At 39.5% G+C, this 14,259-nt stretch overlaps 1 protein-coding gene across 1 annotated transcript in view; it reads left to right on the plus strand.

The window, feature by feature from the left end:
- Positions 1-8,465: 8,465 nt before the first annotated feature.
- LOC147817574 (uncharacterized) overlaps positions 8,466-14,259 on the plus strand; it is a 57,162-nt gene continuing 51,368 nt past the window's right edge. Inside the window, exon 1 of the mRNA XM_087170235.1 lies at positions 8,466-9,610. Within this exon, the coding sequence (XP_087026361.1) occupies positions 9,485-9,610 (126 nt within the window). The 5' untranslated portion in view covers positions 8,466-9,484. The remainder of the gene's footprint in view (positions 9,611-14,259) is intronic.

Raw genomic sequence — 14,259 nt, forward strand, 5'->3', positions numbered from 1 at the left:
AACTTCTTCTTCACTTCTTCCAATATAAAATCTTTTTCAAGTTCCGGCAGGGGAGCTTTGTGTATGTTTTCTCTGCCTAGAGACAAAAAAAAAAATAAATATGAATACAATGATTGGATAAATATATTTTGATGGTTTTAGTTTCATTTCTAAAGTTATAGCTAACAGCCAGCCTCCTCTGTTGGCCAAAACAAGTACAAAGCCAGACATCTGTTTTTACCTCACAGTTAAAAATGGGTACATTTCTGGGGATAGCTCCAGCGAGGGACAGGCCACCAAAAACGTGGACTTTGCTCAGAAAATGGGGACATCTGGCCACCCTTGTTTATAACCAAATAGCGCACCTGGAAAACAATTATACTCCCTCTATATTCAGCTGTACTGTACTGATTTTAGAGCTAACTAGCATATATTAGCATGCTAACATGCTTAACTAAGATGGTGACCATGATATAAAAAAAACAAAAAAACAACTGCTGAACATTAGCCTGTTAGCATGTCAGTGTGCACGTTAGCGTGTGGATGTTAGCATTTACCTATAGAGTCTCATAGAGCAGCTAGCACACGTGAAGACTCTTACAGCGTTTCCTATATCCATAACAGACGCAGGCTAATGCTAAACATGATTTTAGTATGTAGAGTGAATGGAGTAAACTCAAACTTCAGACAGCATGCAGACTAAGTACAGCTGACTATTGAATGCACCTTTTTTAATGCTAAATAATTGTATCTCCTTACAAAGGTGTCTCAGTACATACAACATCAAGTGAACACATCACTGCCCATGCTGTCAGGGCTGATTCAGACTGGACAGTAGTATGTTCAACCTGACACTGTCAGTTATTCTGTCTAAAACCAGCCTGTAACTGCTACATGTAAGGTTAATAGCTCAGCAGCCCATTATTTATGACAGACTTATCTGATTATGATTGTTTCTGTGGCTTTCATGGTCTTTTAATCAGCTTTTTAACGAGAAAGTAATGTACTGTGAATCACAGCGGTGCTTTCAGTCACCAGTGGGTCAAGCTCCACTGCTGAAAGCTACTGGTTCGCTCAGTGACTGGTGATTCAGTAGAGGCGGTTCACTTTAAAGAATCAGCATTCAAGATTTGTTTGTACTCGACAGCTTGAGCTCGCACCTGGGAGAAACTAAAGCTCCAGAAAGATCTTAGAAAACAAGCAAACAAATGAACAAAAAAACAACTTACAACTTAGGAAAACATTTTGATTACATTTGATTTCATTAATTGCAAGTGTCATATCAAAGTGGCCGTTTGATTGACATCTGTTGCACATATATTATAATTTCCTGTTAGTTTAAATGGTAAAGCATGCTCATTTTATATAGTATACTAGTATACTAACTGCTGAAACAATCTGATGATGAGTATGCAGTGTACGGTATACAGTTTAGAATTACTATTTTCTACGCAGCTATAGTTTTTTTCAAACTATATTATGTTTGTTTTCTTTACTTATGGTCATGCCTCTGATTGTTTTTCTATTATGCTGCCTTTAATTAAACTGAAGTCAGTCAATATGTTTGTTTTCTGTTTTAGTTAATAGAATTTCTTTAAAGTGTTGCATGTGCATCCTCATTTTCTTTCATATTATTTCAGTTGTTTATACACTTGTCTTATCGACTTTTAGGAGCAGACTCCCATTTAAGCCCAGAGGCGTTTTGCCTACCCCTGTGCATCGTACGTGTTTATTTGAAATTGTCATATAATAGTGTAAATAAACTGAACTGGTCAAACAATATTATTATTATTCCCATATTTTGCATTCTACCATAACACCTCTTTAAAAGAGACATTTGTGCTGGATCTCTGCTCTCATCAGAGAGCACATTTGTCCCCTTTTTGAAAATGCAGCTTTGTAGTTTGTGTCAGTTGCAGGCTGCTGTCGCTCAGGGGAGGCAGAAGGGTGGAGGTTGGTTCTGTGCCAGGGACTTGGAGGAGAAGGCAAGTCCTGCCAAATTGGTTGCAATTCCTGCTGGTCCTATAAAGGTCATAGATTATTTAACACCCCTTTAAAGCCATGGACTGATTGCAAAGAGCAGTCCTCTGTCAATGTTAATATCGAAATATCTGGAGCCCATGGCTTTGTTTTTCCCAATAAATGTGCACTACTCTCCAATAAATACACAACTCTGCTTGTGATAGACTTAAGTCTTGAGAAACAGGCAAATAAAATACTGAACCAGTGTCTGACTAATGGCCACAGAGCCAATATGCAGTCTGTGATAGCACTTGAGTGTAGGGGAGTTTGGCCTTTTCTTTGGTGTTGTTCAATGGTGTATCACTGAGGAGTATCTGCTATGAAGCCAACTGGGTTTCCCCTGACATTTTTGTGACATTTTACCGTCTGGATGTGACGGCCCACAGTATGGCACAAGCTGTCCCATCTGCAGGGTCTCACAGGGTCCAACCACCATCTCAGTCTGTGCATTCCCTGAATATGAGAATATTAACAGACAGTAGGAGCCAGGTTAAATACAAGATGATGAATAATTCCCCCCCCCCCCACGAAGCAGTACAGTGTTATCTGGCCTGTTGGATTTCATTACATTTGATGAACTGCAGAAGTGAGCAATGGATAATCCTGGTTTGCTTTTTTCTTTCATCACACACTGGACTAAATGAACAGTGATAGATATTATTAATACCAACATTAATTGAGTGGGTTTTTGGGGGGGGGGTTTTTGCTGCTGCTGTCTGCTTGCAGTTTCTTTTGAGCATTTCTTGACATTATGAGCACATATGCATATGAGCATGGCTGCATGTTTGCCATCTGCATTTATAAAAGAGCACATTATCATGTATAATCATCACATGTAAATCATATGTAAATGTTAGTGTCGTGTATGAATTTACATCTGTGAAGTGAATTTGTTTAATTAGGTCAAGTGTTTATCTTACAGTGTAGTTAGGTCTAATTTCTATCCATCTATCTATCTATCTATCTATCTAGGAAGATTGTTTATACCATTTTCAAATTATGTTTTTGTGATGAAACTGCCAGTGGAAATTTGATGTTTGATTATTTTTCCTCTCAGTAAATACAGAATACAGATGGTTGATGGAGTAAAGGATAAAAATGAATAAATGAACTAGAATGCTGAATAGTTTAGTGAGTATAAAACTGATGTGAATCACATTATTTCATTCTTGGGCCTTTGTAGATTTGTATTTATCAAACCGCTAAAAGTGAAATTTTACATTTAAGTGATATCTGTTTCAGCCAATTTCCTATTTTATCTCTGTTCATCTATTTATATACTATAAATATACATATGTCTATTTGCACCTGGGTGAAAATACTCCCACAGCAGATATTTAGCTATTTACACCTGGCCACCCTCACCTGTCGCCCTCTGGCTCCACAAAAACGTAAACACTGTTGAATGCATGACGTAAGTCGACAGCTACGTGTCTCAATGGCTGAAGGCGCCAAAGTGGTGTACAAACTAAAGGTAGGGTGCATTAAACACACAATACACCCTTTCCTGCAACATGGTTTTCTTGGTGTTGGTGTACTTGATATCAACACGGTCCAATGCCCAGACTGGCTCTATGGTCAGCTAACACCGCTAGTTTAGCTAAGGCTAGCTAGACGTTAGTTAGCCAAGTTGAACATGCTACTTAATTAAGGGTTACGGTTATTTGGGTGCAAATAACACTGTTGGCTACAGACATCTGGGTGCTTGTCTTTGCCATATACACCCAAGGTGAAAATAGCTTCTGCCATCAACATATTATATGGTTCATTTCACATGTTAATTGCTGCTGAAGATAAAATCACCAAAACACAGAGTGGGGGGAATATCTTTTGAGAGGATGGTGTATTATCCCTCCAGTAGAGATCCAGACTGAAGCCGTTCTGGCGGCTTGAGGTGGACTAACACCTTACTAACACACATGTTGGTATTTCCTTTCATTTGCCAGCCATCTGTATGTACTATGCACTTCCTAAGAGACACAACATTGGAATACTGCTCACCAAGAAACTGCAATGAAGCAGTTCTTCGTTGTCTTCCTCCACCAAAATGTGCAGATAGTGAAGAGGAATTGCCCCACATTAGCATTAGTTCTATTGTTTTTTTCCCCCCTGTGGGTGCATACGTGATATATTATTAAATAAACCAGGCATTCATTTAACACACAATATTATTATAGTACATATTTTAATGATTTCCATCTTATCTCCCCATCCCCCCCAAACACAAATCACAATCCACCAGCAACTCCACATTATGTTGCCATTGTATTACAACAGATACATAAAACATTTCATAATGGGATGCAAGGGGAAAATAAATGTAAATAAATGTACACATTTATACAAATAAAATCAAAACTATACGGTATAAAACAATGAATAAAGCACAAGAAGAATTGAACAGGGAGTAAAAAGTTAGATTTGTTTTTGTGTAAAATTAATCTAGTGGAGCCGGGGGGAGGGCTTTAAGCTTATAGCATTGGATCATGGGACCCAAAGTAGAGGGAAATTTATCAGATAAGCCTCTTACTGTGTACTTTATTTTCTCAGAGCTCAACAACAATATTCGGCCACTAAACCAGAGAGAGCGACTCTGGGGGGGTCTTGACAATTTCCTGTCGAGGAAAATCCTTCCACGAGCCAACACCGATGCAAATGTAGTAATTCAGAATCATTCAGTGAGAAACAGGAAAGGAATTGTTTTGTTTCTTACTGAATGAAAACTAAGTGGGACGCCTGAAAATAAGCAATCTCAGCACTGGGCTTTAGTTATACATGCAGTAGATGAAAATAATGTGTGTGTGGTTTCTGCTGGTAAACCAAAAACACCTCCTGTATATCTCATCAGTGCTAAATAAAGTAGTAATAATAAAAACTCCAACAGACTCCGGGGATTATAAACGTAAAGGAGAAAGTTGCGATTCGAGCTGCAGTGGAGCTCGTGCAGCGAAGCATCACTTGTTGCCCCTCTTGCAAAAAAAAGGGTCGTTAGTTGCACTTTAACTGAACGAGGTTCAGCCGGGATGTGCAATCTTCAAAGCGGCACGTGCACATTGACAATGCGAGCACACCTGTACTGTACACAGCGGATGGTGGCAGAGGAAGTTGCCTAACCTTAACCAGACTTTATCCATAGAAGCGTGAACCAGATAAGACTCTTGTGAATCATGTTTGGAAGGAAACTTTTTTTCCATTCAGGTGTGAGGACTTGTTGTCATTTACAAAGTAAAGGTTAAAATTTCCATCTAGCAACATGATTTATTTTGCTTGTTTTTCTCATCAGTAAGTCAGAATTTTGAGTAGTCAATAAGATGGAGCTTAAGTGAGCATGAGGTGCTTCATCTGAAGTGTTTTTCATTAGTTGTTTTTCCTCATCTGCCTAGAATTTTTTGCAAGGAAATCAATAATAACCAAACTATGGCGCATGAGGCCCTTTGTGTTTGTGGATCTCTTGAAGATGGAGTCCAGTTTGATGTTAAAGTGAGCAAAGTGAGGAATTTATAAAACAGAGAAACGCATCTTTAAGATACACTGTAAGTCTTTTGAATTTAAAACCAGCAAACTTTGCTATAAATGAAAGTTTAAATCAAGTTTGCTGAAATTAAATTCTGATAATTCTGATTAATACAGAAAGCTCAGAATCAACATTTCCAGATGTGAAAAATACTGACTGAACTGTGACTAGGACTGTAGAAATAAAGGTAGGATTAATAAGAGAAAGAGGAATATTTGATGTGGACAGAGATAAAGTGGATGTTAAATGAAAGATTTAGTTGTATCTGGGACTTTAATGTATAATTGGTACCATACTGAATATTTGCAGCCTGTAATTCTGGGTTTGTGGAGAAGTTTGTCTCTTAAACTTGTGTTTTTCCCTCCCTAAAGGAAGAAAAACACAAGTTTAGATACAGAGAGAAAGGATTAACCGGAGGGCAACAAAATAAATGCATTAACCAAGGTGGAATAACTCACTCTGGCCGTCACAGACATGTGGCTAGAGCTCAATCTTAAAAGCCTCGCGGATCAGAGGGCACTGTAGATTCTCTAAGTAAACTGTAATTTCTTATGGATTAAAAGAACGATCCATTTTAGCATCTGAGCTGAAAATGAGACCGTCTGGAATACCCGACACACCTAAACAGTTTTCTCTTGTTTCGGCGTTTGGAGACTATTTCACACGACTTCTTATTTCTTACATCTTGATTTCTGTGATTCTCTGTGAGTCAGCTCGTTCTCGCCGGCGTGCCCAGCGTCTCACTGGCATCAAGCGGAGCCGCAGCATCTCCCCTTCACCGGCCTCCTATAGAGAACTGATTGTAAGGGTCTGTTTTTTTGTTTTTGAAGTGCGTTGTTTCATATCTCTGACCTCTTCTACTCCTGTTCCACTTTAAGGCCTCTTAGATCTTCTGCTAAATTTAATTCGCAGAGATGCTTCAGATAATTGAGTTAAACTGGGGATTTGTTTGCAACTTCTCTGACCTCTTGGTTATGAAGCTGTGGGTGGTGATGCTGCCTCTCATCCTCAGATCTCCTGAACCGGAAAGTTCAAGAGCAAGCTTAAAAGTAAAATACTAATATATATTCTTTTCTCTGGAGACTCTTTTATTTATATATGAATTTATTTAATTCACTAATCAGTCTTGAAAATAGAATTTGATTTGAATCCTCTTTTGTATTTGCTAAACGATACGCCTGATTATCATCTAGATCAAAGAAAAAAAATTAGAATATTAATAACTATAATATACTTCGCTAAGAAATGCATGCTTTTATTTTGGAAAGTTGAATCCCCTCCAACTTTTGGGATGTTCCTGGACCAAGCGGCTGAATTTTGACCTTTGGAGAGATTAACAACATAACAATGATTGAATTTTTCAGGACCTATTGTTACTGCTATTTTCTTGCTTAGCGAGCTTGTCTTTAAGTGACCAATAATAATAATAATAATAATAATAATAATAATAATAATTATCATAAATTAAGGACATACATGTGTGATGCTGCTGTTAGCTACAACTTGGTCGCTGTTTTGTTTTGTTGTTCTGTTTCTATATACATCAGTTTGTGTATATATATATATATATAAACACAGTACACAGTATATGTATATGTTTGTGTATGTATCTCTATATGGGTATGTATGTAGACTGGCTGGTGAAGGCACAAACACTGTGGGAAACTCAAACAATTTTACACATCAAAGTCTGTTTACAGGTGTTGGGGTGTATTACTGCATATGTGGAAAAAGCTGTGTAAAGCCCTTTGTGGTTCCAGAGGGAGCTGTGTTAAGTCTGATAAAATATCAGTTGTGGTCTGAAGTCGAGTTTGGAAAAAGAAAAGAACCTGGGGGTGAGGAGTTAGAGAGAAGTGAGCTCACAACAACCTCTGCAGCCCACTCCTCATCTCTGCTTGGTTACAGTTGTAGTCATGGTTAAAAGAATTGTGTTGGGAGACGACAGACGCCCAAACATCCACCCGAACTCTTCCTTTACAACATCTCACTTCTCTTTTTTTTAAGCATCTTTCAGCTCATTGTTTTCATCAGCTTCACTGAAGAAGAAACTCTAAAACCCCTCTGAACGCAACCTGCCCAGTCACAACTGGCAGAAGGAACAAAGTTAGCGGCGAGCCGGTGAACGTAGCGGAGAGCTGGATATTTTTCTCTGGAGATGGAGGAGAGTAAAACAGAGTGAAAAAGGAAAGTGAACGTTGGACTTACCTGCATCAGCCGGACAGACTCTGCAAGAAGGGAGACGCTTGCATTGTGTTGTCAGATTGATGAAGATGTTTTCTGAATTTCGGTCTTGTCCATATTGATTTCTTAGGTTGCAGTGTGTTGAGCTCTCAGGGCCACTGAATCAAATCAATTAAAAAGAGGAATAATATTAATAACTGTAACATACTCCACTAAGAAATGCCAAAAACAAAAAAGTGTATACAAGTTTAAAGTCAGACAATTGATTTTAATTTATTTATCTATGTATCTGTTTACCTGAATGTAAATTTAACTGCAGAACACTTGAGTCTATATTTGTGCTTTTAATCATGTTTTATTTTTATAACTGTACGTGTAGGTAAAGACTCCATGATAAGCTACCAGCTTCATGCTCGCGTTTGTATTTGATCGTGTGTTTCCATATAAAGATTTTTCATGCCAACTGTGCAGAAAACGCAGCTCCTGCTCTCTTTTCACCTTTATTTCCTCTCTGTATGTTTCCTGCTTACCAGTAGGTGGAGCTTGTCTCCTTCGGCTTGAGAGAAAGAGGGAAGGAGGGAGAGAAGGAGATGATTAAAGAGAGAAGAAAGACAGCAAGAGGAGAGGCAGAGAGAGATGGAGGAAGGGAGGGAGAGGGAGAGAGAGGGAGAGAGAGAGAGAGAGAGAGAGAGGGAGAGGGAGGGATGGGGAGGAGAGAGCAAGCGTCAGCACTCCATGCGTTAAAAGGGCAGATGGTAACCGCGGGTAACTGAGGAGCAAACCACTCTGCTGGCCACAGAGCAAGAGATCAGCAGAGAGAGGGAGATATAGAGGGAGGGAGGAGAGCGAACACATGCAGCGCAGCAGAGGAGAAGAGAGGAGCATCTGAGAGGAAGCTGCACGGCTGCTCTGACAGAGAGAAAGACAGAGGGAGGAGAAGACTGAGTACTTCTTCTCAGCACTAACAAGGAGGCAGAGAGCTGAAAGGGACGGAGAGAGAGAAACAAAGACAGGGACAGGAGATGGGGAGATATTAAGAGGAGGGAAAAAGTATCCCTCCCCTCCACTTAGAGAGACACAGAGACAAAGAGGGAGGGAAAACAAAAGGGGGCTGGAGAGATTGTGAAGTGAGGAGGAGAGAGGGAGGCAGCGGACGGGAGATAGTTAGAGGAGCTGCGAGACTGATCAATGAGCGGCTGAGATTTCGAGAGAGAAATTTAGACTCAGCAAGAAAGACGGAGAAGTGAGTGAGCGAGAGGGAGGGAGTCAATGACAGGGAAAGATTGATGAATGAAAGATGGGAGCAAAACATCTGGAGAGAAAAGGACTTAAAGAGAAATATTTAAGGAGAGACTGAGGAATCTGGAGGGAGGCAGATTTGGGAAAAGGAGCGAGAAGAATAAAAAAAACATTTAGAGTGGATAAGAGTGGAAAGAAAGGAGGAGCAGAGGGTGAAATATTTAAAAAGACACAGAGGCTGAGGGGAGATGAGCAGAGTCAAAGAGTCACCGGAAAAACTTAGAGAAGAGAGAGAATAAATCAGCGCAGCAGGGAAACCTGCGCTCCGCCTTTTCTTTTCTTTTCTTTTTTTTTAAATGCCATTTCTTCCCTCCTCTACTTTATAAAACAGAGGGAGAGGGGTGAAATGAGGAGAGCAGGAGAGAGTTGAGGAGGACAGAAGAAGAAGAAGAAGAAGGAGGAGGAGGAGAAAGGAGAGGAAGCAGTTTTCAAGACTTTTTCCTCTAAGCCCAGATAGATAAAGAGATAAAGAGATAGATATCGAAGCATATGAAACTATATCCAATGGCGTGCTACTACATTGTGATCAGTTCCACCCACCTGCGTGACGGACAGCTGAGGAGCATCAAGGGGGTGTTCAGAGGACCAATAGGAGCCAACGGCCAACGAAACACGGTAAGGCCTCAGTCCGGTTGTTGCTGGGCTTTTTTTTGTTTGTTTGTTTGTTTGTTTGCTGTGAGAAAAAAAAAAAACAAAGCCAAATTGAAGTGCTTTTATTTTGAAAAGTTTAAATCCGTTTGACTGTGGGGACTCGAGCCGGATCCACAGAGTCGGGTCTTTTTCATCTTCTTCGTCTACCTGCGTTTCACTGACATAAATCCGGTGTAAATGTGCGTCTTTGAGAGCGTTGATTGCTTTTATTTTCTACATCAAAGAGGAGGCAGGAAGTCATTACGTCTAAATCAACTGCCACTCACTTGATTGTCAGGTCCTTAATCATCATGTTTGCTGAGTTAATTAATTGCCACTTCCATTAGGTTAATTGACTCGGTATAGGAGGCAGAAAGATGTAGATGCGGGTGGGGAGGCTGCAGAGGACCCCCCCCCCCCTTTACACTAAGAGCTCCTCTGGCTCCATCTCCATACTTAAACATGTTCGGCATCTTGCTTTCTACCTTGGTGTTTGATGTGTGAGGTCAGTAAAATGTCAAGGTTTTTTTTTTTTCTTTCCCTCTTTAAATACATTACATTTACATTTACCCTCAGTTTGACTCAAACACACGCAGAAGCCACATGTTCACACAGTTTTCTGCACATTTCAACCTAATTCTCTAAATGTTAATAAGATGCTGGATGAAGATGCAGAGCTTATTTTGCACTTACTGAAGTCAGAAACACTCATCGCATTCATCATATTTTGTTGTTTTAAAAATAGAGCTCAGTGACGAATGAAAAAAAAAAAAAAAAACTGCATCTCATTGACATCTGAATGAAAACGAGTTCAGGGGAATAATTTGTCGTGTGGCGTCCTCAAGCTGTGTGGGAAGATTTGAACCGACCAGATGAGTCAGACGCTTCTCTACTTTTTCTTCCTCGTAATCTAAACTTCAGCTAAACCTTGTTCCTCATTCTCCTTCATTCTTACTGAACGTTACAGAGGAACATAATTACACCGAGTCCTTGTAGTAGCGCACCAAAAAAAAAAAAAAAGAAAGAGGCGCTGGATGAGACGCTGAGAGGTGGTGTAAGGGCAGTGCTACAGCCGGCTCATTAAAGCACTTACTCCTCCTTTTATATGAAATAAAATTACCATTACTCATTTTCATTACTGCCTGTTATTTCAAATTAACCAAAAATACGAACTTGAACCTCTTAAAAACAGGTTGTTTTCTGTTTTTCTTTTAAAATCATGATTATAGTCGCGGTTTGACCATTAAAAATGAATGTAAAACAACTGCTGGCTGATATAAAGTGATGATCTGGACACAGTGTCACCACTTTGCCTCATGCGAGTCACTGTCAGGTCATTTTTCATTTTTACTTATGTCAATAGTTTTAACAGCCGTCGTAGATCATAAATTACGATGACACGTCATGGTGAAATGATAGGGCCATAAGTCTTCGGGAGTGACCGGCCCACAGTAAATCAACAAGACTCTGACTTATCCTGTAATTAAGAAGAAGGGACACAGCAGAGCCGGTATCAGCACTGACACCGGCTCTGTCACGGTCTGTTTTATCATTAAACTACCTACAAAAAGCTAAACACAAACCTTTTCTGTGTAAGAATACCGTCAGTTAAGTCTAGTATCTGGACTCTTGTTATCTTGCACCACATGTGTTGCAAAGCTGGAGTCACTGTCACCTGCGAGATGATGAACATGTAGTCAGAAAGAAATAAAGTATTTTTTAAGCCTTGAGCTACTGAGTGAGTGCTAATAAAAGATCCTGGATCACTTCCACAAACACTTCCACTTTATTTTCCCTTCAGTTTTTAAACTCCAAATGAAAACGACAGCAGAAGACGAGAGTAAACATGTAAGAGTTTTCTGCTCCGACTTCAACACCGTCTGTATTTCCCAGAAACAAAGTGAGGAGAAAACAGCAGTGGAATCACCCAACGAGTGAATCTGTTTGAAATCAATAGTTTTTATAGGAACTCAGCATCACAACAACCATGCTACAAAAAAACCAAACAAACCCTGTCTGATCTGGAGGTTTGGTTGGTTTTTAGAAGATAGTGTTTGGGTTAAAATCATTACTGCTTCGTTAAAGTGATGGGAGCTTGGTTGTTATGGTTACAATAATAACCACTTGGTTAAGGTTAGGAAATGATTGCATGCCTAAAAAAAATAAAAAAGACTATCAATCAGTCTTGGTAGTAACACGTTTAGTAATGTGTGTGTGACATTTAATTAATACAGTATACATATTATTCCTCGTAACACATAGTTTGTTTCGCCTTTAAACCTTTAATTTACCTCACTTTTTTAAAATTATTGCCACCCTGGTCTCCGGTGTAACGGTCGTGCTCTTTGTGCACCACCCTCCACCCCGCCCGCCTCCCGCTGCCCCCGTTAACAAATGCAGCGCTTCATTCCTTCATAAAACAATACGTCGCCTCTGAACGTATTCGGGGCATTGATCGAGTTGCCACCAGAGCGTCTCCATTTCTATTCCTGCTCTGCCAAATGCAGAGAAAGTGATGTGTAGGTGTGGAGTCTCTTGACAGAGTTGGGTTTAGTGATGAATGTAATATTAAGTAAGTATTTAGCCATTGATCACATTTTCAAGTACCGCCACTCAACACTGACGGCAGGAAACAGGAAGTGAACGGCTGTTGCCCCACCCTCTGAACGCTGTTTCCTCTTTTGCTCCCGACAATCAAGAGTCAAAATCTCTAAGGTTCTTTGTCACGTGAATGTGAACGAATGTATTTTTGAGCTTTTGTTGAAACACGTCATGCTGTTGTTTTTCTTGGTCCAACTCCTCTTTAACAGACTTCATGGCCGGAGACACTTTTCTCATTAAAGCCCGTCAAAGGAAAGTCAAAAATAGACCGTCGCTTACTAACATGTTAATTATTGTGCTTCATTAAAAAAAAAAAAAAAAAAAAAAGATGACAAACTAACGAAGCTATTATAACACCTTTAACAAGGTAGAGCTTTCAGACTTGTTAAAAGATACAAAACTCAGCAAACAGAAGGTAAAGTTTCCAACTGCTAACACAATACCATAAATAAATCCTCTTTAATTACCCACAAGAAAGTGGAGGCATTTCAGAGGCACGTATTCAATTCCGTTTGTCACCTAATCCAGGAATAGAAAGCTTTATCAAGAGATTTAATTGGCGAACAACCACACATGACTATCACCAGTCACCTTGGATCCTTACACTGAGCTAATTTTATCCCCAAATTCTTTCAGCGCAGGCAGGTCTGATGAAATTGCATGAAACAATCACGTCTTAAAATTTCAAATAACATGCTCTGTGCACGGGAAATGAGGGGAAGACTGCATGAGAGAGACATGAGCAGAAATAGACAGTTGAGTTTGAAGCCAACATAGTGTAAAGTGAGAGTGAGGAGATCAGTGGGACGGATGAGTGTCTGCAGGTTCCTTTTAACTCCAGTGACTCAAAGTTCAGTCCCATGTTTACGCTAAGATGTTTTCAGCATTTTTTTATTTTTTTTGCCTCTCAATCACCAAAATCTTCACTTAAATAAACCGTTTGAGTCACTGAACTTAAAGGAAATCGTCCGGTTTCAGCTCTTTAACTAAGATATAATGTATATTTTACATTTTGCAGACCAATTTTGAAACGTACAGGGATACAGTTTTAGATTCATTTAGATTTATTTCCCCCGTCGTCACAAGAAAATCTCTTAGCAGACTCTTCTTTGAGCTGTGTGCATAAATTATGGTCATTATCACAGTATGGATGTCTGGTAATACAGTTTAACAGCAAATACAAAGCCTTCATTATCGGCGCAGCACTTCACATACAACACAGAGGGACAAAAATGCCTTAGGCCAGAAGAAACAGAGTAAAAGAATGAACGTGCACTTTATAATAACGCCTGTGATTTACTATGTAATTTAGAATCAGGTAATAATAACATGTAGGTGCTTTATAGGAAGAAAGGAAGAGCACAGGGGACAAGGGAGAAACAGCTGGGCAGGTTTTCTCTTGGGGCAACATTAACCTAAAATCTGCCACGAGCTGAGGGGTAAAAGCGTTTGTTTAGCGTCTGTATTTCATCCATTACTATGAGAAGCAGCACGGTGGGCTAAATCAGCTTCACAGTGGGCTACAGTTTAATCTGTTGAGTCCACTACAAGCAGGTCGCTATAATCCATAAATGATTGATAATGAGTCGATCATTATTCCAAGATTTGTGTCCTTTTTTTCTTCTTCTGGAAAACAATGCTGGAGATTTTCCCAAAGCCCCTTTCCTTACCTTACTGTACCCACACAGTTAGGGTAGCACATTATAACTTTAAAAAATGTTTTCCTCTAAAAATGCCCAATTATCACTTCCTTGTTCCTTACAGACTTGTTTATTTCCACTTTACCTTCCTTTTAGCATCAGTATAAGTATATAATTCACACCTAATTCATAAAAACGAAATCTCTAAATCGTAGGCGATATTATAAAGTGTCCTCGCAAAAAATCACACGTTCACACAATGCACAAAAAGATAATAAAAGGTAATAAAAAAGGAGAAAACTTCCTGGATGTAGCATCAGTCTTTGGTCAGAGGGTCTCAGGTCTCTGACTGTGTAATATGTGGGACAGGAGCTTTGAAATGTACAGTAGGGG

Source organism: Seriola lalandi, unplaced genomic scaffold (genome assembly GCF_002814215.2).
Source record: "Seriola lalandi dorsalis isolate HSWRI2012SDOR001 ecotype SW California unplaced genomic scaffold, Sedor1 jcf7180002054937, whole genome shotgun sequence".
NCBI lineage: Eukaryota > Metazoa > Chordata > Actinopteri > Carangiformes > Carangidae > Seriola > Seriola lalandi.